This window comes from Sitodiplosis mosellana, unplaced genomic scaffold, assembly GCF_009176505.1.
Source record: "Sitodiplosis mosellana isolate CC-2019 unplaced genomic scaffold, AAFC_SMos_1.0 Smas_scaffold_2, whole genome shotgun sequence".
NCBI classification, from domain to species: Eukaryota; Metazoa; Arthropoda; class Insecta; order Diptera; family Cecidomyiidae; genus Sitodiplosis; species Sitodiplosis mosellana.
Window position 1 is genome coordinate 296,928 of NW_022595245.1, and position 24,797 is coordinate 321,724.

General features: G+C 36.9%; 1 protein-coding gene across 3 annotated transcripts in view; it reads left to right on the forward strand.

The window, feature by feature from the left end:
* The window catches only part of LOC129564835 (gamma-aminobutyric acid type B receptor subunit 1), an 88,130-nt gene extending 64,057 nt beyond the window's left edge, over positions 1–24,073 (forward strand). For 2 of the 3 annotated variants that reach the window (XM_055439002.1, XM_055439003.1), the window contains exons 3-16: positions 11,259–11,393; positions 12,331–12,501; positions 12,765–12,906; positions 13,039–13,125; positions 13,492–13,660; positions 14,168–14,417; positions 14,675–14,824; positions 15,341–15,483; positions 15,665–15,788; positions 15,934–16,050; positions 16,265–16,472; positions 16,715–16,971; positions 17,174–17,311; positions 17,517–24,073. In XM_055439002.1, the coding sequence (XP_055294977.1) occupies positions 11,259–11,393; positions 12,331–12,501; positions 12,765–12,906; positions 13,039–13,125; positions 13,492–13,660; positions 14,168–14,417; positions 14,675–14,824; positions 15,341–15,483; positions 15,665–15,788; positions 15,934–16,050; positions 16,265–16,472; positions 16,715–16,971; positions 17,174–17,311; positions 17,517–17,783 (2,358 nt within the window). In that variant the 3' untranslated portion in view covers positions 17,784–24,073. The remainder of the gene's footprint in view (positions 1–11,258; positions 11,394–12,330; positions 12,502–12,764; positions 12,907–13,038; positions 13,126–13,491; positions 13,661–14,167; positions 14,418–14,674; positions 14,825–15,340; positions 15,484–15,664; positions 15,789–15,933; positions 16,051–16,264; positions 16,473–16,714; positions 16,972–17,173; positions 17,312–17,516) is intronic. The other variant, XM_055439004.1, reaches the window with a different exon arrangement.
* The last annotated feature ends 724 nt before the right edge of the window (positions 24,074–24,797 follow it).

Genomic DNA, 24,797 nt, shown 5'->3' on the forward strand with positions numbered 1-24,797 from the left:
ATCGCAGTCACTCGAAATATGCAAAGTCACTGACAAAGTTAATTTCGATCAACGGGTGAGTGAATGAGCGAGTGTATGCCAGAAATATGCCAAATGATTTTGCGATGACGACGGCGACTATTGCCTACCATCAGCCATACTATCGACATTACCACCGGCTGTGTTATAAAGACCAGGAGCCCAGTAATGAAATAATGTGGTCATTTTTCACTGTCATTCCATATCAAACCATGATGGAAAATTAATTTCAGCATTGAGACGAAAATACCGCCGCACTCAAACACACACACACACATACATTACACACGTATTTGCACACAATTCGGATGAAAATCGTGTAAAACCCGACAGCCTGTAAAACCGCAATCACTCCTTTGCCATTTGCATTACATCATTCAGACAACAAACGTCTCTTTCGAATGTCATTTTGCTTTTCACTTTGGCTCTATAGATAGTCCATTTAGCCCGCATTTTCCATTAATCTTCTGGACGACATTTCCTTTACACGTTTCTTTGCGTTCATTTTACACACAGAAAAGAATCCCCGGAAATTTTGGGTGTTCGCCGTAAAATTTGACATTTATATTTCTATATACATCATAAATTTCTATATACATTTTACCGGCAACACTTCAATTTTCCGGGCGATGACATATTTTCGAACATTTTATCAAATACTATGTATATTTTACCGCTTGAAATGACAGATGGCGCTAATTTCTGTTGGAATATTTGAAATTATGTCATCGTCCGGAAAATTCAAGTGTTGCCGGTAAAATGTATATAGAAATTTATATATAAATGTCAAATTTTACGGCGAACACCTAAAATTTCCGGGGATTCTTTTCTGTGTGTATGCGTGTTTTTTTATTCTCCGGCACAAAATACAACCAAACCGACCAAAACTTAACGAACACTTAATGAACGAAAGGAAACGAGACTGTTGACAGGTCCTTTGAATACATTCTTATACACTTGAAATAGTTGGCCGAATATAAGTTTTTGATCCTTTTTTTCCGGTGCGCGCACATTGTTTGTGAAATGAAAGGAAACTCGAAGCAATGGTTGTAAAAGTGCCGCTTTGAAGTTTTTGATGAAGAAAGCAAAAAGTAAAAACGAAATGGGGAAAAAAATCACAAGGAAAAAAACAAAAACGATTTATGCGCTGAAATTGGAAAAATCGACATTTTCCATACAAACGCTTTTGGTCATTGGCTAGGGGCATTTCTTACGCAAAAAATTCAAACGAATGTGCAAGAATTTAAGATATTTCTTCTTTCCCATTGAAATGGTATAAAAATGTATGAAATTGTCTGGAATTGTCAAATTTAATGTGAACCAAATTACTACATTCCAGTCAATTCTAAAACATTTTGGTGAATTCACTGCAATTTCATAAATTCGGTTCTGTTAGCAAGTACAAATCTTAAGTACGTACCTAAGCTTAAGTATAAAGATTGTCATCCTTAAGTACGTACTTAACATACTTAACGTACTTAGGTATCAAGCTTAAGTACGTACTTAAGCTTCATACTGCGAACGTATTTCACACATTCAGTGTAAATGTGTATCCATTTAACCGAATTGATAGAAATGGAAGAAATTGTTCAATATTTATTATAATGGTTCCATTTTTTAAGTGAGAAATGCCCCTAGGTCATTGGACTTTGTTTCGGCGAAAAATTACACAGAGAGGAAAAAAACGCCAAGATTTTTCTCTTTAAATTCCCAACACACAGAATAATTTATATGTGTTTAGTGTTCACTTGTTTCGGTCAACAGATTCGCATGAATGATTCGCTGGTCCATACATTTTGTGAACATAAACGTTGAGTTGGTGGTAGTGGTGGTGGTTTGGACACACACCAAATTGCTTCGCTTCAAAACTGTGCGAGAAGAACGTGAATCATTCCAACGGAAGAAACGAACCATCATCATTTTCGAAAAACTTGCCTTCCAAATGACATTTGCGTCATTTCCATAGTATTTCTGTTTGTGATATTTCTCGGAACACTATAAATAAACATTCAAGCACACTCCCAAGTGTCTTCATTAAGAGCACTCTCTCGGTTCGTTTCATTGTTCAGCCCACCCCGCACTTGGAATTTGAATATTTAATTTCTGGTCGTGTTTCGTTCTCTCGAAATATCATTTGTCAAAAATGAATCGAGCGAAAGAGAGAGATATGGAGACGCATTTTTGAAATCGATATTTTGGTTCGAATCAATGACCCATGTAGAAAAAGGATTGAAGCGCTTAACAAAGCATTTCACGCTCAAAGTGAAATAAAGCTCTCAATGACAAAACTTATTTTGCTACGTAATGTCTGCAAATTGAAGCAATTTCATTTCGCTCAACTCTCTTGCTTCCTCCCTTCGAGCGTGCATTCATCTCTATTTCTCTCTCTTTTCAATCCAAAGTCTCTCTCAGTCGAGAAATGTTGTCTTCTCTTTTTTGTATAAAATTTTTGCGGGTGCAAATGAGTGTAATATAAGCACACACACATCAGAGAAAAAAAAATGAAAGCTGAGCGGCTCAGTTGAAGTTTCGGAATTGGTGGAAATGTATATAGCCTTGGAGTTTAGTTGTATTCGCCAAATGAATCGATTTAACACAATGCCACTGCCTTGTGCACATTTTTATCTTTGCACTTGTTTAACACATCAATGATTTCGTTCATCATAAAAACGACCTCGTTTTCAATTTAGTGCCGGTACCTTTTGCTGCCGACAAACGATATTCGTGTTTTGCTACTGCGTCTGGAATAAAATAATAATTTGAATGCTAATGTTTTGCATGCGCATAAAGAAAAAATATATATATAAATAAAAATAAATATATACAAACACATTTAAAAAGACAAAAATGAGCTGAGTGGTTTAAATTATACTGTTCTCAATTCCTAATTTATTCACAATGACACAAAGTCGTGCATATTTTTTTTCATTCTTTCTCTCACTCTCACTCGAGCTGCTATTCCACCAATGTTTGTGTGAAGTAATCTCCGAAAAAATAACCGAAAGCCCAAAAAAAAACGTTATGATAGCAAAAGGAATGAGCAAAAATAAACGCAGAAAATCTAATATCAACGCCTGTTGCGTAGTACGAAAAATCCACATGTAGTACGAAAAAATGTAAATCTGTTCGGAATTGAGCATGTAACATATCGTGTTTTAGGCACATATACCGTGTACATTCATTGGCTGGCAATGGGAAGGAGAGCGGAATAGAAAGCACATCGACGAAAAATCCGTGGGAGTTAAATTGAGTCGTGTCTCTCATATATGCGTGTCTGCTAGCATTTTACCTTCGTATATTCATCTGGTTGATATATTTTTCTTCTATTCGCTTCATATTTTTATTGAGCCACTGAACGCATTTCACCTTGTCCCGTGATTTACAATGTTGGCAATCATTTTGATTTTGCCAGGTGATTTCACTGGGAAAATATCAAGTTGAAATTATTTGAATTCGATAAAAATGAAATGACAATATAAATTGAATGCCATCACGAATACCAGTGAAAGCGAGTGAGAGAGATAGAGAAGGCATGCCAATGTAAATAACACAAAAGAAAACGCATATCGAACATCAAAATGGCTGCGTAGAAAATCAGTAAGCCAAAAATGTGTTTTCTTTTCCCTTCCTTTGATTTGGTGCAAAAATAGTTTCGTTCGACACACTAAACGGTGATAGCCTGTATAAAAGAACGGTGATAGCCCGTGCCATAGCGAAAGATCTGCTATCAAAGGTAAACATCTAAAAAGCCAAAAGAAATAATCGTGGCATAAATTACAATATTAAAGAAGTATTTAATGTGATCACTTTTTTAGAAGCGATTTCAATTCCGAGTGAATGACTCACAGGTGCCAGAGAGTCAGAGAACCGGCACCAAAATCAAAGCTAAGCACACCGAAATGACGATATGGTGTCATTTCTCCATCTGATTGAATGTCAAGAAATCCGTCTTTGACATTTTTTTCACTTAGCGCTTGTTCCTCTTTCTTCCTTTTCTTCATCGACTTCTTCTCCATATTTCTGCGAAACCATCGGGTTACGATGGGATTCAAACAACACGGTGGTTTGGGATTGTTGTGGTGCGTGTGTTTGCCACATGCCAAGAGTGAATGCTATCAATTCGTCCAAAGAGAGGAAATTACCTTTCAATAACTCACAGTTTACTCCTTTTTTTCGTTCTGCCAGTATCCCTGTCTGCGTATCATGGTTATGTCGTTAAAGTAAAGCCCTTTTGATCACAATCGCTCGTTATCATGGTTTCGCATTGCATTTGCGAAGCTCAACTAAAAACGGACCAACCTGAAATCGAATTGTTCTTCTTGATGGAAAATTATTCATGAGCGGATGAACTTTCTTGTCTACCCCAAAAACACTCGCCTCGAAGAAGAGTTTTGATAAGCGCAATGTGTTTTTTTTTCTTCGCTTTCCCATCGCCGAGTTGCTTGTTTTGGTGTGTTGTTTTTCTTTCGTTCGTTATTGTAGGTTACTTATCGAATAGGTTTACCATTGGCAATCCGTTTGAAGTTCTACCTCGAGTATTTGTTGAAAAATGTATGCTTTTTGCAAAGGCTATTATCTCGAGAGAGAACATCATGAATATCCAACGTTTGTTTTTCCTTACTCATCTGTTGGTTGTTTCGGTTCAACCAGACGGAATTTCCACGTTTAGAGTGAAATGGACGAAATTGGCTGGAGCACATTGGATTATCCGGCTGAAATATGGCTCACGACCATACCAATTGCGCAAATTGCTCGCTGTCAGTTCAATATTTTGAAACACTTCAAAACAATGGGCTGACGCTCGTTTTCCTTCGCCAAGCACACACACACACACTCCCTCTCTCTCTCTCTCTCTCTCTTTCAATATGGGAAAAGTATTTAATTTGTATTCGTTTTGCTTCATGCAAAATTAATAATGGGGTACACTTGCGAGATAAAGAGAGAGAAAACACGCTAAAGACGATACGGTATTGCTCTATTCCATTCTCCGCTCTCACACTCTATCTCGCTCTCTTCGTTCCTCTATTCAACCATCAAGCGTCCAAAACAATCAGAGTGAATTGTGCAGCTTTGTCTTGGAGCAATTTTAGAATGACTAACACAATATGCATGTATTCACAATATCTCCGCTTCACTCCATGCCGATGCCGGAGCATGGCGTTGCGAAGCGAGCCATATCGTGGCCGAGCAGCTGCTGCCGCTGTTGATGCTGATGCTTATGCTGTTATGTGTATGTTATTGGGGATGTCGTATTATGAGTGTACATCATATTTTATTTATGTTACGGCCATTATCTCACGACTTCCTTCTTGGCTTTAAAAGGTTTTCAAGATTCCAATTTAGCTAGTGCATGTGCATGAATACTTTAATTTTCATCTTGTCATCTTGTTCGCAGGCAAATTCCAAAACCATTTTGCATATGAAATGAATATCAATGGATATGAAGTTAAGCGTGTGCGGTGCGCGCGTGCGCGCCTCCGTGTGTATTTGAAAATGTTAGTTCCCATTTTCACAAATGGTGAAATTTCCTTACACTCCATTTTATTGTAGACATCCACACAGACACATACGGCCATGAACGGAACCGTAATTACGTTACGTGTGCAATGGCAAAAAGTACATCGCAATCGACTACTATTGAATATGGCAGCTTAAATTTGCTATTTACCACGACCAAATAATTTGATGTCGATTGCGATGCTTGAGAGAGAGAGAGAGAGAGAGAGAGAGAGAGAGAGAGAGCGAGAGTGGAGGGAGATATATGTATGCGCGCCTTTGTGTGCCTTATGCCTGTGTGTCTGTGTGTCTGTGTATGATGTGAAAAATATAGTGGCTGACGGGCGCTTCGTTCATTTGTTTGCACATCTACGTGGTTTACAACGCAAACAACTGACGAAAAATGCTCGCATGGCAAAGGATTATAACACATCACCGCCGTGTATGTTTTTTTCCTCAATCTCTCTGTATACCCAACCGTTCATGCACTTAGATAAGTACACTTCAGTTCGATCGAATCAACACACAGCGGCACACTCAACGAAGAATTCCACCATTATGGTGCACACATTGCGACAAGTGCACGTTTTGACACCCATAGTTTTTCACTCTCCTTACTCTTTTCCGCTCGTGCTTTCCTCGTTCATTCTCATTTTTGCTCTCTCTTGCTCGCGATGTGAATCTATGATTTTCGCTTCGAATACCTCATTTTATAGCTTTTCTAAAAAAAAAAACCAATGTCGTACAAATGAATCTATTTATGATCCCGCACGAGAATAAACACGCTGCAAACTCAACTCATATTCTCATGCTGTTTTTTTCTCCTGCGCTCGAAATGAAAAGTTTGAAAGTGGTCCTCGACGAACAACGAACAATCACACAAAAGTCTGCGATATTTTTTCTCTCTCTGTTTCACTGAGTTCTTAGCCCACATCGTGATGCGGATAGAGTTTTCTGAACAGTAGTCCTCATTGGGCAATACATTTGCAAATGGAACTCAAAAACTTTGCGTCCCAAAAGATGCGTGCATCAAAAGTGATTAACACTGTGTAGTATGTATTCGCCATTGGTTCGAACCAACACCAACCCGACACCAACATCAACCGAACAAACTTGCCATAACCATTATTGTGCCATTGTGCATTTGAAATTCATATTTACGGCAAAAACTCTCACGACCTAAGCATGAAAATGTCACCCAATATATATTTTCTAATTATAATAGTTTGCCATTTATTTTTCATGATCCTTCAGTTCATATATGCATGTGCACAGTGCAGGATCCACGGAGGAGGAGGTGGGGCGCGCCACACATGCATGTGTGTACACAAACAACAAACTCATAGAAAAGAGCAGGGCCTGTGCAAACTGTTTACTTGTTATTTAAATTTTTCAACAGCGATTATTTAAATATTGAATTTTGGTGCTCGTTTCGCTCAGCGATAGAAATAAAACGGAATTTTCTCGAGTACTCAAAACCCTTCGGTCGGTCGAAATGCTATAACTCGCACAGCTTACTTACTCCCGAAAAGTTACATCGAGTCAGCTATAGAAAAGATAACGCGAGTGAGATAGAGACAGAGAGAAAGTGTGGGAATAAAAAGAACAAGTGGAACTGATTAAACTTTATAAAGCGCTGCACTGAACTTCCATAAATTATTTGGGCAACAACAAAAACAACTACACTGAGTATTGTCCACATTTCACAATTATTTATATGCGCGCTCTGCCACATGCACGAAAAATGTATACGAGGAGAGTTTAAACTTAGTCAAATCTGTAGTATGTACACAAGGTTGCTGCAACAGCAATATACCACAGGCGATCCTGGTGGCACCGATTGTAATGTGTTGAAAAATACATTGTAACACAAAGGATTATACTATCGGTGCCACAAGGTGTCGCTAGTGGTAATGCTCTTGCAGCAACGGTGTGAGTATGTATGTGTATGTATGTGGACGTGGAACGCATACGTGAAACTTTTCGTACTTTATTACAAAGCTAATGTTTTTAGACGTGTGTTTTTTTCCATTAGCCCGAAAAAAAATTTAATTGAAATTCTTTTCGAAATATAACCAGCATAGTAGTTGTATTGTTTCCACTGAACTAGAGTGCAGTAAGGGCAAACAGGAACAACAAACAAATGGTGAAAAAAAAAATTGTTGACTGCAATTGAGAAAGGACGACGGAGTTCGTTCAGTCATATTTTTTGTTGTTAAATATATGTTTGCACTTCGAGTTTTTTATGCATTTTCGTGCATCACGAAATCTGCGAATAATTTAATCGAGATGATTTTCATTGTTGTGTGTGAAATACATGTTTTTTATGCGCTTATCCAGAACATGGGAAGGAGAGGAAGAGAGAGAGAGAGAGAGAGCACGAAAATGGTCAAAAAGTTTGCTACCTTGCAGCTGAAACTGATTACATTCCGTAGTTTTGTAATCAGAAAATAGCTTCAGATTTCGACTACAACGAAAGTTAAATAGCTAAATTATTATTGGAACGAGTCAAAAGTAATCTAACGTATAAATCCAGCTCTTAAAGAATAATTCATACAAATTACTCCGTATTAGTGTAATTGAACACAGGCTTTCGTTAGACGAAAAAGGACGAATAACACAAAAAATAGCAGAACAGCAAACTCAAATTGAGTATTACCGTAATGGCTAGACCCTGAATAATCCCTCAAATGGGGCACAAAAAAATACTGTGTAAGAGAGCAATGACGTCACACATTATTAATGTGTGTATGTGAGAAAATTGGGAAAGTTTTTTTTTAAGCTATCTACTCTTCTAGAGTTTTCACTGTAGAGTGCACAGCGTGTTCATCACATAATTCCTCTTCAAAAAATCATATTGACAGGTCATGTTCGGTTCTTTCTCCTGTTCACTGTTTGGTTTTTCTTTGCTAGCATTTTCGTTTGCTGTGGCGCTTCCATTCGGAAAATCAACTCTTTTTTCTCCATCGTCGTCGGATGGTCGGAGAAATCGATCGAAAATGTACACAAAGTTGCATATAGTCCACACGCAAATATCGGAATTCTTCCAAAGAATTGCATGTAGTGTGTGCGGTTTGGCATTTCCCGACAAGTGAATTGTGAAGAGCAAAATTGTCGATTTCAAACCAAAAATTCAAAATGAATATGGAGAACATTATTGATTTCCATGCACATACTCACACGCCGCCAACGGCACCGCTGCTATTCACTCAGTGCGGTGTGTGTTTGCAACCGAAACAGAGATCCAGTTTGTATTGCAGCCAATACCAATCAAATGTTGACTTTCGATTTGAATTCCAATTTCAAAGCGGCCCCATTTTGGTCGCCTTCATGAATGATATGCTTCAATTTTTGACGATTCGTGTCATTATTATTTTTTCATTCGAAATGCCTTTTCTGCGGGCCTGTCTGTCATGCTTGACTTTTAAAATGTCGTCATATCGCATATTTTGATGGGGTTTTTCGTTTGGCAAACGCATATCTCTCTCTATCTGTGTATATTTGTTTGCGATGGAAACAGAAATTGCAATAATTAATTGAAAGAAAGTTAGAATGAAGCATGAATATGGGATACACATTAAATAAAAAAGCTCCTTATTTTATACCACGGATTTAATTTTCTTCCTGGTTTCGGTTTTTCCATTGCTTGATTCAATGGCATGAATTTGTTGAGGGAGTGTTTTTGAATTTCCAATCGATTTAACGGAGTTAATTCGAATTTGGGTCATTCTACTCGACGTCGCCACAACTTATGAATTATTTATGATCAATTATTTATCATTACATATTTTCTATATGCAGCGTGCCACGAAAGAAATTGTGCCCATTTTAAAATGCATTATTCCATTCACAAGCCGATCGTAATCAGCGGCTATTCATTTTTATATGTCTCTTTTTTGCCGTCACTGCTACTGCTGTCGTTGACGCTGCTGTTGCCGCCGCCGCCGCCGCCTCTCTAGGGCTCCAGTATTAATTTCCATAAATCAGCCGTTGCACTTGTCACCGGATAAAGTTCTATTTCCGATTGTCATGATATTTCAATTCAATTGCAGTCAGACGTATGAACGCGCGCTGCACTGATGGTTGATACAATTTGAAATTCTGTCGAGCCAGAAAATTCAGTGCATTGTTCAAATTTGGTGAATAGTATTTTTGTCTCTGCCCAAAATTGCATTTGCACAACCCGATGTGTTCGGCTCCATTGGGACGGCTGAATGAATGACTTTCTCTGCACACATTCACACATAAAATGTGTGCCATGAATGCATGCAATGTGTGTAGAAAGAGGCAGAGAGTGAGTGAAAACTATTCTCACTCGTTTCGTTTTCTTATCAACAATGGAAAAGCGGCAACAATGTGGAGAGAGACTATGAAGATTAGCAACTGTTACTATGTCTAGAGAGATAAAGTTTTGCAAACAACGCGCAATGTACAGAGTCTTATCTGGTTTCATTCACTCACTTGTTTCGACTTGATGCGATGCGATGTGATGCAATGCGATGCATCAACAGAGTTAACTGACTTCGTTTGAATATGGAATTAGTGGTCGATGGATTGGCTTTGATCTACGTCTGTATTAGTACTTGGGTGTGTGTGCGCGCACAAAATTCAGTACGTATCTTCTTCTTGCTCTCCGATGAGCTTTATTATACGATCAAGAATTTTAACTTCCATTATGCACAATAATCCTGTTGAGGTGAGCGTAATAAATTCTTCGGCAATGGTGGGTTCGTTTTTTTGCCTCTTTCACCGATAAATTCCATCAGACTAAACCATTTAGCCATTCATTGTGAAGTGGAATGCAAGATTTATTCTCAAAAGGTTTTTTTCTTCCCCGCTTTCGTCGTTGTCGTCGTCGCCGTTGTTGTTGTGGAATGTGCTGTTTCCTAAAGAATAGAAAATAAAATAAATTTTCGCAATTCAAAAGCGCTCTCCATGTTGTATGTGTTTTTTGTGTGCTTTCTTTTGTGGTTTTGATTCACGTAATTGTGGAAAATTCAAAACTCGATAAAGTTGTTTGGTTGTTTGAAAAGAGCAGATAACAAAACGAGTTTCTTTTGAATGAGCAGCTTTTTTTTTTTGTGTGTGTATATCTGTATGGTATGTATCTCTGGCACATACAGCAAGCACTTGATGGCTAAAATAAAATATTCCCGGTGAATGGAGAAAAAGAAATCTATTGACAGACAGAACGACAAGTGAATGAGCGAAGACGAGCGAAAAGAAAAAATTCAATACACGAACTTTATCCAGGTGTTGACGCGTGCGATCGCTTCGTTTGCTATTATGACAATTTTGCTTCATTCACGTAGCGTTGTGCGTGATGTGATGTTTTTCACTCGATTGCGTACATATTTTTGTGAAAAGTTCGTTCGCACACAGACACACACACACACAAAAAATACTGAAAACCTGAACAAGTCTCCTCTCCTCTGCCGCTGCATTCACAATTCCAACTCTCCCGAACATTCTCTTGTTCAAAGTCGGCTTTTCGCCAAATTCCATAACATAAGAGCGAGCAAATAAAAGAGATAATGAATTTTTCTCTGCACTTTCATAACTTTAACTGTTAGTCAAGTTTTTGCGCTTGCCAAAAAAAAAAACAAATGTTTTACGTGTTTTTTTCATCTTCTTCTTCTTTATGTATTTTATTTGGGAACGCCATGGCGTTCACATTTAAGCGACTCGGTTTTGCAATTTATTAACTTTTTCTGTGGCTTTTTCCCTCTTTTGTCTACTTGCAGTGTGAGCCGGGACTCGGTGCTAGCGTTATGTATAATCTACTGTACAATAAACCGCAAAAGTTGATGCTTCTAGCCGGCTGTAGCACCGTTTGTACGACAGTAGCTGAAGCAGCAAAAATGTGGAATCTCATCGTGGTAAGTTTTTTGTTCCTTTTGCCCCCTCAATCTATCTATCTCTGTCGGCCGTTGTTTTTTTTTCGTTCGGTCTATATATGCACACGGAAAAATAGAACATGACTTTGACATGAAACATGTTTTTCTTCATACATGTATGGCCTCTTCTGTCATACGCTCACTCTCACTCTCTCTCAACATCAACAAACAAAACACGGTGAAAACTATTTTAAGCGAAAAAGTATCAAAGCACATGCTTGGCTTTGAAGAACGAGATAACAAAGTAAAAGCCAACGAACGATGATGGTAGCATCAGGAGACGAACAAGAACGAGAATCAAAATGCGTTCGAGAAATAAATTAAGTTATTTGATGCTTCAGCAAGAATCAATTGCCAATGGAAAGAGAATTAGCAATGAACACATCGTTCACCTCTCTCTTCTTTCTCTGTTCCCTCTTTCTCTGACTTTCTCTCTCGTGCTCGTTTCCATTCCCATTTTCGTGAAGAAACATTGCAAATCATTCAATTTATTTGCAATTTCAAGTCGAGCTACATCACATTCACGATTCATGAGCAAAGCTTCGATTTAGTGATTACAACACATTATTAATACACAAATGATTCGGAAATGAGTGAATTTGAACTGTATGCCATTTCGGAAAATGGCACAAACATCGAGACGGAGAGAGGGAGAGAGAGAGAGAGAGGGATGGAGAGATAGGGGGGGAGAGAAATGTATCGATGATATTGGAATGGAATTTCCATAAAGTACGGTTGCTGCGGTGGAATGTTGATTGAATGAACATGAGCGCATTCTGCATTTGAAAGCGTTCGCATAATTGATTTCCACCCACAAAGTTTTGATATTTCCTACCCGCTTTTATGAGGACGATGATGATACGTTGTGATTAATTTTCGGTTTCTGTTTTGTTTGCATTTCGATTTATTCCAATTGCAGCTATGCTACGGTGCATCGAGCCCAGCACTATCGGATCGTAGCCGATTTCCAACGTTATTTCGAACACACCCATCCGCCACGGTGCATAATCCGACCCGTATTAAGCTAATGGAAAAATTCGGCTGGTCACGAGTTGCTATTCTTCAACAGGCTGAAGAAGTTTTTATATCGGTAAGAAAATTATTATCTGAAAAAAAGCACTTCGTACAGCGCCGCGCAGCGCGCACATAACTATTCATTTCCGCCTTTTGTTCGGGCGCGAAACTTCACTCAACTATCTTCATTATTATATGCACAAGTTTTTCGTTCTTTCGGTTGTTTTTTTTGCTGGATTCGGTGCAAGTACAACACTGTTGTTGTAACTTCGCAAATTACTTTCTTTTTAACTCTCCATTAAAAACATTATTCGTAAATTGCTATGTATCGCTTTGCAGACGGTCGAAGATCTCGAAAATCGTTGCAAAGATGCGGGCATCGAAATCGTTACCAGACAATCATTTTTATCGGATCCAACGGACGCCGTACGAAATTTACATCGGCAGGATGCACGAATCATCGTCGGACTGTTCTATGTCGGTGCGTTGGGTTCTAATGATTCATTTTTTTTAAATCTCTTGATATGGTTGTCAACCATTGAGATGTTTCGACTAGGTATCTTTTTTCTGTTGCTGATGTGATACAATTTCAATCATTTATTTCTCATTTCAGTTGCCGCGCGACGCGTTTTATGTGAAATTTATAATTTGAAATTATATTCGAGGCCGGGCGAACGAACCTATGTTTGGTTTTTTATCGGTAAGCATATCAGAATGCGCAACATTTTATAATCGCAATGCATTTGTGTGTATGCCATCTGCAGACATTACAAGTGATGCGAATGAACACACAGAAATGAAACGGGAAAAAAAAGACTGAAGCGAATTACATGCAACCATTTGGTAGTAATGTTTCGAATTCAATTTAACGCTTGATTTACAATGAATAAATTCGCACGTTTCATGAACAGATTGAATTATATCATTCGGCGCAATTTCGCGATCTTTTGTACTAGCCGATGTGAAAATGTGTAAAAGCGTGTTAATAATGAATTTTATTTTTTTTTCCACATCAAACACAAACACACGCACACACACACACAAACCCGAAAAAAAACATTGACAGGATGGTACGAGGATAACTGGTATGAGGTGAATCTCGAGGCTGAAAATATAACGTGTACACGCGAACAAATGAAAATGGCAGCTGAAGGACATTTAACCACTGAAGCGATAATGTGGAATCAAAATGTCGACGAAAAAACCATATCCGGCATGTCATCTGGAGATTTTCGGTAAGTTTTTTTTTCGTTGCTTCTCTTCTCATTTCGTTTGAAACGGTGGCCCGTTCCTTTTTGTTACCGGTGGTGGTGGGTCTTAGTCGGTTTTTCGCTTTCGTGCTTCGTTTAAGATTCAGCAATTGCGTCAACGACGTCAATTCATTACGTACAACCGAATAATTTTGAAATGAGTTGCCTCTTACTCTCCCGCCTTGTCGTTGGGCCAACCGAGCGGAGATCAACGATAAATGAAGGACGAGATAGGAGGGGGATGAATAAATCAAATCGCTGAAAATAAGTTGACCTAAAATGTGACATTTATTTGCCGAGATATCGAGAGAAAGCGGAAAACATTTGACATTTCTCACAAAGTATATCAGCACTAGATAAAATAAATGAATCTATTTCGGGACGAGATTGTGCCACTAGATTATATACAATTTATTTATACAAAGTCTTCGAAAATTCGATTGCGAATTAACCTAAATGGGTAAATGTTGTTTCACTCTATCACAATAACAGCAAACGATTAGATACCGAATTAATTCGTCGTGGACATGATATACGTCATAACCGTTATCCGATTGGTTATCAAGAGGCACCACTCGCCTATGATGCCGTTTGGAGTGTTGCCTTGGCATTCAATCGAACGATGGAGCGGCTAGCACGGAAGGATAAGAAACGTTCGCTCAAGGATTTTACATACACGGACGGTGATATAGCTGGTGAAATTTATGCAGCCATGAATTCCACATCGTTTCTGGGCGTTTCGGTAAGCACAATTTTGCTGCTGCTTTTTTTCTCTCGAAGAACGACAGACCAAGAAAATTTTGCATGTTGTTGGTGGCAAAACATTGCCAAAAGCATCCCCTCGAAATCTTTACTTTATTTTATAAGCTTTAAAATACATAAATATCTTTTACGATGTGCTTTGAATATACGACACTTTTTCCTCTCATCGAACCAAATTCTCGATATATTCACTCTTTTCTTCTTCTTTTGCAAACACACAAACACACTCACAAACAGGGAGTTGTGGCGTTCAGTTCTCAAGGCGATCGTATTGCACTTACTCAAATCGAGCAAATGATTGACGGGAAATACGTTATCCTTGGACACTATGATGTACAAGCCGATAATCTCTCGTGGACTGGATTGGAAAAATGGCAGGGTAACAAGGTAATCAAATCAACCAAAGTTTTCTAATGGAAACTTTTTACTCGCATACCAATTTCATAGTTGATGATACCCATCGACTCTCATTCGCTCGCTGCGTGTGTGGTGAGAGTCGGTTGCTATCTGGTACATACATCAAATGTGAAGATAGAACCCAAGCACACGAACACATTGAATATTTCCAATGTGCTGCTGTTTTGCTTCACAGAATTCGGTTCACAAATGCAAACCACATTTTTCACATTGAAATCTGCCGTATTATCTGAAATCAATGCAAACACACTCACACATACGCTCACATCCATAGATTTTCCAATTTTGAATCATTTTCCGAGTTATGCATCTGCTTTAAAGTGTTGCAGTGAAAGAAACACACAGAGAGGCAAGTTATAACGTGCGAATATTATCAATATAATAGATTGGAAATGTCGATGTGTGTGTTATGTGCTGTGTGCTGTTGCTGAGTGTGTGAGGTAAAATATAAAATTGAATTGAAAATGAAATTCGATATGATTGCAGACACCGCAGGATCGCACGATTATTCGACGTGTTTTACGCACCGTGTCATTATCGCTGTTCGTATGCATGAGCACCATTTCTGGTTGCGGTATTCTCGTTGCCATCGCTTTAATCGTTTTCAATATTTGGAACAATCATCGACGGTGAGTTTTGCGTTCATATTGTGCTGCTGCTGTTGTAGCTACTGTGCCTAGTGGCACTATAACACTATAACACTGCGCTGCGGCTATTCGACGATTGCCATTACGATGGTGATGGCATTTTATGTGTATGTATTTTTTGTCGCTCAAACGTTTGAATGTGTGTGTCACTTCATTTTTACAGTGTGATTCAGCAGTCACATCCCGTGTGTAATACCATTATGTTATTTGGCATAATCATCTGCTTGTTATCGGTGATTTTGCTGGGAATTGACGGTCGCTTCGTTAGTCCAAATACATATCCAAAGGTATGGCTTACAAACTCAGCACACAATGAAATCTCTTGCTCTCTCTCTTTTTATTGTGTTCGCATTTTTTTTACTCAAATTTTTTTCCGTTTTTCTCGTTTGTTACACATGAAACAACTTTACACGTACATTTGTTCGCATGCAGATATGTCAAACGAGGGCATGGATGCTTTCGACGGGTTTTACTTTAGCCTATGGTGCAATGTTCAGTAAAGTATGGCGTGTCCATCGATTTACAACGAAACAAAAGCAAGATCCAAAGGTTCGTAGCAGTAAAATGTGTTGCCTCTCAACTATTTGAATGAATGCTAAGCTCTGTCGTCGAAAGAGTATCTTTTGTTTTCATCGGCAAATTGCAATTTTTTTTTCTCTCTCTTTCTCTGTGTTTTTTTCTTCTCTTTTTCTTCCATTTGCTCCTTTTCCACACACACACACACACACATACACACAACGCCTCGATTTCTGGTGTACGATAGAAAAAAGTCGAACCATGGAAGCTGTACACAATGGTATCGGTATTGCTGTTCGTCGATTTAGTGATTTTGTTACTGTGGCAAATCATCGATCCACTTCAGAGGCGGCTTGAAACCTTTCCACTGGAGAAGCCATTATTGGCAACTGATGACATTCGGATAAGTCCGGAGCTGGAGCATTGTGAAAGTGAAAACCAATCGATTTGGTTAGGTACGTGAGAATGAGCCGCAGCTTATGTGTGCGGGCTCTATAAGCCTTTTTTTTACTTGCTCTACCGAGAATCAAGTATGCGTTGAATCGCAAAATCTTAATCAAAACTTATTGTGTGATTTTTTTCTCTCTCTCTCTCTCTGCCTCTCTCTTTCTCTGTGTTCGGTTTGTGTGTCGACGACAACGACGACGACGACAACATCAACAACGATGACAACAACAACATCAACAACAAAATATAGGTCTGATTTACGGGTTCAAGGGTTTAATATTAGTGTTTGGCCTGTTCTTGGCATATGAAACGCGCTCAATAAAAGTGAAACAGATTAATGATTCCCGTTATGTGGGCATGAGCATATACAACGTGGTTGTATTATGTTTAATCACAGCGCCCGTTGCAATGGTGATTGCCTCGCAACAGGATGCATCGTTCGTATTTATGGCGTTGGCTGTTATTTTTTGTTGTTTTCTCAGCATGCTGCTGATTTTTGTGCCAAAGGTTCGTACCCTCAAAAACCATGATTTTTTACTGTTGTACTTTCGCCAGTTATCGGCGGCCACTCAACCAATTCCATTTCCTATAATTTTTCGTCGTATTTTCATTTTCTTCGCCTCTTCTGCGATTGATGCCGAGGATGGCCACTCTCTTTCGCACTTGAACACACACTCAAATACATTTAATTCGTTTTCAATATTTGCAGGTTATCGAAGTGGTTCGGCATCCACACGATAAAGCTGAATCCAAGTACAATCCGGATGCTGGTATTTCAAAGGAGGACGAAGAACGTTATCAAAAGCTAGTGAAAGAAAACGAAGAACTACAAAGACTAATAGTACAAGTAAGTAACCGCAAAAGCAAATGTGTGTGTGTTTTTTTTTCATTCAATGATTGAAAAGGATTTACCTCAGCCCAATTTGACCGAAAGCAAGATTAAAAATGACGATTTTCCTGGAATTATACGTTCACGATTTTTGTGTTCCATCTCACTCATACGGCCTCCTTTGATGTCTCTTTTTTTTCTTTCTTTGTTTTCCACTTCGCAGAAAGAAGATAAAATTCGTATATTGCGACAGCGTTTAGTTGAACGTGAACAAGTTACCAAAGCAAGTTTAGGTAATGTGGCGCAATCAACGAATGAAATTCAATTAACAGCCGCTGCAGCGAATGCGGCCCAAGGTAAGGATGCACTCATTGTTATTCAGCCAGAAGCAACCACCACATCTGATTTTGATAGTGCCATTGGTGGCGGCCTGTCGATCATAACACATGCTAGCCAATCTGATGTTGAATTTTCCGAAAGCTACTCCTAATCCAAATGAAAAGAAAAATCAAGCAAAAAAAAAAAATTCTATAGAAAGTTAGACATAACTTGTTCGCCACCTAAGTATACATTCTGTGTGAGTCCAAAAGCAGCAAAACCAACTAAATATTAACAATAGCTATTAAAATGAATGGTGCAACGTGTTAGATTTCTAACTCTGTCTATTGAGCTTTAAGTCATTAAGTCAATCAATCCTTTTTGATGTTTTATTTTTATGTGTTAGTTTTTAATAAAAAAAATAATGACAAAAGAAATGGTAACATTGGACGAAGCAAACAAAATGTGAAGTTTTGTCGATTTGTCTTTGAGATGAAGGAAAAAGAAATATGTTGAAAACCAAAGCTATATTCGTTTCAATTGAATTTTCTGGAATGAATGTTCTCCATCGTTCGCACATTTCCAAATGTTTATATTGTTCGTTTTGACCGACATTCGTGTAAGTGAAAGAAAAATCCTGCCAAATCTATGTTTCCCCGTTATACGTGTATACGAAAGTTAAGACTAACACAAACGCACACACAGAATTCGATATTACTTGTTACTCCTCCTTTGTTTTATTGTACAAATTGAACTTCGATTGAATGTCGACCATACCCCTCATGAAATTGCACATATAATATTGAATTCAAACCATAGCTCGATTGCTCGATTGCTCACTTGCTAGCCTCCCCTCTCCGCCTCCCCGTAAATAAAGTCGATTTAATAGTTTAAGCACATATATAAACAAACTTTTTGTACATTATGATTGGCAACCAAACAACAAAATTTCATTTACTATACTATAGTGTTCAAGAAAATCGTATCAGTTCCCATTGAAAATCAATCAAACCGACACAAAGGCTGCGGAAACGATCAATTTGTTCATACAAACACACACACACACACACACTTTCATATCGTTCCGTTCGTTTTGCAAATTGATGAGAAGATGTGCCGAAAAAAAAATAGTGCACACACACTCAGACACACCAAGTCGCCAATTTATGATTTCCTTTTCTGATGATTCCCGTTTTTATTCGTCTATTTACAGATTTTCGCCCACAACACACATGAAAATAAAGTCAATTCTAATTAAGTACACAGATAAGTTCTAAAAAAACACACACAAAGTAAAAAAAAGCAAGCATTTAGTATAAAATTTAGGGAATTGTGAGAAGAAAAAAAATAAACCCAAAGAAAAGCGATGCTAACTAGGAAATGTGTCTAAATTTCTCGTAAAACAAAAAAAATGAATAAAAAACATTTTAATAAAAAAAAACAAGTGTATAGGAAACCGTGATATATGTAGAATATGATTTTAAAAAAACAACACATGATGATAGTTATAAGCTACGAAACAAGCTTAAAACAAGGGTAAAAATAAAAACAACAAAAACTGATGTCACCTCAGAAAACGAATAAACATTACATTCAAATGACAACAACATTACATCAACAAACAATAAAATCATTGCCAAATTTAAATAAGTTGTTGTTAGTGCAACAACCAATTTATACGTATTTGGTATAACATTCAACACTTCTTCTGCAACATACACATGAATCGAAATCATTCATCTAAATACCGAGATGAATATTCTATTTTCTCTTAATCTCTTCATCTGCATTTTCCCAAAAACATAAATAAAACAGTATGTCAAACGCCAATGGATTCGATTCAATTCAATTACATCAAAAACACCACACAAACAAACATACACACGCACAAAAACCGCAACATAGCGAATATGAACTTGATTAAATTTAAAACAATTAGTGGTTGGGGAACCGCATTCACATGTTTTCTACTGCTATTCATTTCTCAAAACAATCCCGTTCAAAATTTATCTATCTCCCTGTGTCTCTATCTCTCGTTGCGTCTCTATCTCGTTTGTTCAAATTGGGTAGTCCGGTAGTTGTTCAATTGGCAACAAAGTCGTATTTGCCAAAATTCAAACCTGAATCCATTCTCTCTCTCTCACTCTCCATCTCTCACACACACGGTTCGAAAATACAATTTCTCAACTCACCAATTAATTCCTTTTGAGTCAAAGTGTCGGTTTGATTATATCGGTTCGGTAAATCTATCTCTCTCTCTCTCTCTCTCTGATTCTCTCTTTGTAGTCTTTGTGTTCAACTCAATAGCGCATACTTTTCGAATTGTTTCAGTAGTTTTACGTTTGAATTTATGCATTCTATTTACAGTATACCGGAAATTATTGTTCATTTGATGTTTTGAAAGCTCTCTCAATTTCTCTATATTCGACGTAGATGATTTTCCTCTAAATCACACTCAGTAAAATATAAATTGGCACAGCTCTGGCTCTCATTTTTGCAACAAGAATCTCCCAATGTAGTCACAAACAGACTGTTAAACAACATCTTCCCACAGAACAACGGAAGAGCGCATCACACAATTTACACAAACACAATGTATACAAATTTTGCTTTAGTTTACTGACATTCGAATTATATAGAAATTCCTTTCACTTTTCATTTCCTTTGAATTCGCATTTTTTTTTCTTTTTGTTATTTTTTACTGTGTATGCGTGTATATAAATGTTATTTCAAAAACAATTTCCCCATTTGCAAGCGCGAACAAATGCAAAAATCTAGTGAGTTCATGCTCACTGTCAACAAGAACAATTCGCTATTTGATGCGGTGCAAACAACAAGCAATTGAATTCTCTGCAATAGCATCAATGCCTCATGTTATTTAATAAGAAGAAAAACACCCAGAAAAATAAAACGTGTTGTATTCTAGTGGTGATCATCGTGTTTTAGTAAAACCATTGTTTAACTTCTGATAAAAATTAAAATGAATTCGCTTTTGATTCCTCATTTGCCAGTTTAGTGACGGAAATGAAATAAACTGAAAAATGAAATTTTAATAGAAAAAACACGCACGTGCGCAAGCTAAAAAAAATGAATAGAAAAAGCCAATCTAGATTTAAAAAAAAAACAAATAAATGTTATTTTTCTCTTTTGAAAATTGTTCTTTGTTTTTTTTCTTCTATATGTTGAATGAAGAAGCAGCAGAAGAAAAACTCGTCAAATTGAGCCTATGGTATATAAATAGAGTATAATAATTAAATAACAATCATGAACTTTAAGGAATGAACGACGAAATAAATGAATACAACACACACACACACACACACACACGATTTTGAAAAGTGAAATATTGCAAATTTCATGTAAAAAATTTTGTAAAACCAAAAATGACTGACATACATGTAAAAAAAAACAAAACAAATTAACCGTAGCGAAATACAAACAACAGCGATAATTAAAATTAATGAAATTTGATTATGGCTAGGAAAAGAGAGCATATAGCAATTAGGGTGAAATGAATAGAGTTATAAGAAAATATGGAAAATTCGCACAGCTCTCATCAAAACAAGACACACAGAAAAAAACAGATAAATTTTTATGCAAGGTAATACTATCTATACATATGTAATATGATGAAATTAAAAAAAAATTTTCTCTTGTGTTTCGTTTTGCTGAAAACCCAGAAATGGTGTCGTATTCAGTGGAATAAATAGTGGTAACGAAAACTGCGGTTGTTGGATTGCGTACAGCTCGATTAAAATTCCCGGCAACAATTTGTGTGCCGTGCGGCAAATGCAAATTCACGAGGACATCTGATTCGGAGCATCAGAGTTTCATATATGTTTGATATATATGTATATGCAAAACTATCACACCACACAAACACATCTCTAATAATGATAATACTCAAGCTAGAGATAAAACTCATACAAACACATTTGACAGCAGCATTAACAACGGCAACGACAGAAAATATATAATTTCTGGCTCAATGACGACACCGACCAAACAAACTGAATTGAATCACGAGCGAGTGATTGCACCAAAATGATAAGCCAACCGAATTTCTAGATATTTTTTCTCGATTATGCTAGTTCGAAGCATTCGATAACCGAATACATTTGGCAAAAATGAATATATTTTTAACATCATTTCGGTACAATCATGTGCACAAAAAAGTTTCATTCGAGTTGTGTGTCAAGGGAATTTTGCGTATATATGTGTGTGAGATTTTTGTATATTCAAACATTATGAACTTTTGTTGCTGTTTCATGAAAAAAAAAGCGGAAAAACAGAATTATCATGAATTTGATCTGAAGTTGTCACATTACATTCCCCCCCCCCCCCCCCAGTCTTGGTTTTGCCGAGCGATACATATGAAAATTATGTTATCTCACTCCGGCAGGAAAAAAAAAATACACCACTGCAAAAATATATATATTATGATCCACATTTGACCCTCTACCTGAGTCCATAGAGGATTCATGTCGATCAAATAAATTATGCAAAACGACAAATCGAAAGCTATTCACAATCTATTGAATTTTAAATTTTTCTCTCATATACCAGCGTATACAGCGCTCTGTCGTTGTTCGTTTTTTTCTCTCTTGTTTCTTGTTCCATTGATGTTTCAGTTTCTAGTCGGAACTCATATGCTTGAAAGTTCAATGGTTGTGAATGCCACTTTAACGAAATGTGACAGTAGTTAAGTAACAATAAATAACATCAATAACAAGAAAGAGAGAGAGAGAGAGAGAAAGTGGACGAAATAGAAGAAAATTTATGAAAAATTCATAAATCGAGAGATGACAATGAAAATGAGTGTCATTTTTAGAAAACGAACGAAAAAAAACAAATAAAATAACGACTATGCCATGGAATAAGTTTGGCATTGGGAACGATTACCGTATGGAGCGAAAAATACGAGATCCGATTAACATGGATTGGTCAACGGTTTTTTTTTCGGTGTCAAAATTATGGTTTCTGATGCCGATTTATGAATAATCATTTGCCGATATTTGGCAGACCTCTTTATTTCGATCACACATTTTCGGTTGATGCATATATAAATTCATTTTTTTTCGGTTGCGAGCGAGCGCGCGCGAGTTAATTGAGTTTGATACAAAATTCAATTGATTAAAAACGGATTTTAAGTTCATCCACCCACAATGGTTGCAGTTTGCTGCAATGTGCGGCCATGCCCGTGGGCATTATATAAATATATAAATACTATTCCAATGAGGAAAGAAAATATCATTTGCAATCGACAGATAATGATAAATAAAACCGAGTCTATTTTGAATGAAATTTAAAAGAAATTGTTGCATGTTGAATACAGTTAGATTATTTCTCACCTAGTTAGAATACTATGACAACATATAATTTAATTGAAAAGAAAGGGAAAAAACTGACAAAAACTGTTTGTTACCTATAGAAAACTATGAATGTGACGACTACGACGACAAAAAACAACAACAAGAATAGCAAAAAAAATGTGTTTAAAATTGAATATTAGACGGAGTTTGTTAGAAATTTGAAAATTTTAACTTATATATTAAACCAAACCAAACAATACATTGTGAACTCGTATTTACTAAACGAAAAAAAAAAACCAGCAAAAAATCAATTTGAAAACTTTTAGGAAATTAAAGAAATGAAAACTGAACACACCTTTTACATATGCCCACATATTTTCATCGATGTAATTGCATTTCTATTAAATGGTACACAATACTCGTCATCCTCTGGGCACACATCACACACACAACCACACAAGTGAAGAAAAAAGAATTAAAAAAACACACAAACACACACATCCTCAATCACACGTACATTAAATGAGGAGAAAAAAAAACCAACCTTGAAATCAACTCTCTCGAGATATTGAAATCGAACCACCGTAGCCATTTTAGAATATGTGTGAAATGTTAGTGAATTGTATTAGATTAACAAAAGCAAAGCAAATAACAACAACAACAACCAAATGTTGTGTCCGGAAGTATGTTGGACCAACATGCCAACATTGTTGTTGCATCGGAAATCGAGCATCGAAACTGGTCCAAATTGGTTTTATCAATGAGAATGCTTTGCCAAGCACTTTTCGCCTCCCCCACATACACATAAAAAATCACAATATTTCAAATTCGTGACAAATCAATTTCAATGCTTTATTTCGGATGCAATCGACACCGGTCAATGAAAAATAATCCACAAGGGAGAAAAGAAAAACACGGAAAAAAATTGTCTGAAATCGAATCGATGAATAATAACGATTGAAAAAAAAAACGAACGTTTCATTAAAAAGCAAAACAAAAACGATTCACCGACTTCAACACTTTTGATCATAACAATTACATCTTATAAAATCTGGATCATATAGAAAAAGAACACAAAATTGTATCACATCTCATTTACGGAGTGACACGTATTATTTCCTATTGAAAAAGGCGCAACACAAAAACAAAATGAAACAGACAGAGATGATGGAAGACGAGATTTACTGAGAATGGTCACATGCAAAATGATCTAGGGTTTATTGTTAAAATGATACATTAAAAAAAATACACGGTGACATTCATCCATTTATTTAAAACAGAAATAAAAAAAAACTAAAAAAAAACAATTAATAAAAATAAAGACATTTTGTGTTTGATTTCTTTGTGTTTTGTTGTCGTTGTTGATGTGAATACATAAATGCAGGCGTTTTCCTTCACAGCCATGGGCCACCTTTAATTGCATTTAATCAGTAAGAAGCAATTATTTATACCAAACGAAGCACTGTTCTGCGTTGGAGTGCAACTGCATCGATAACGTGTTCGCATCAATTGGCCTTGCCGGTGCGTTTAACCTTTCAATAAACAAGTCTTCGGTTGGTTCTTGTACTTCGACTTTATTCAAAGTGGTCACGCAAAATATGGTAACAGCTTAAGCAAGAAATCATCGGGCCATTTGCAACACGAAACGTTTTTTTTTTTTTGATTAAAAGGTAGGCGAAATAAAAAACGTTGACATCTTCCTCAGTTAGCTGCAGCCAACCAGTCGTGTGTTGGTATATCAATTTCAATTTGCTGCAACAAAAACTTAATTTATAGTCTTGCCAATGATACGTTTGCAATTTGCATAGATTCGACAGCCTTCACAGTAATAATTTTACGATAAGTATACTATATTTAAAGTGTCACCGTCATTT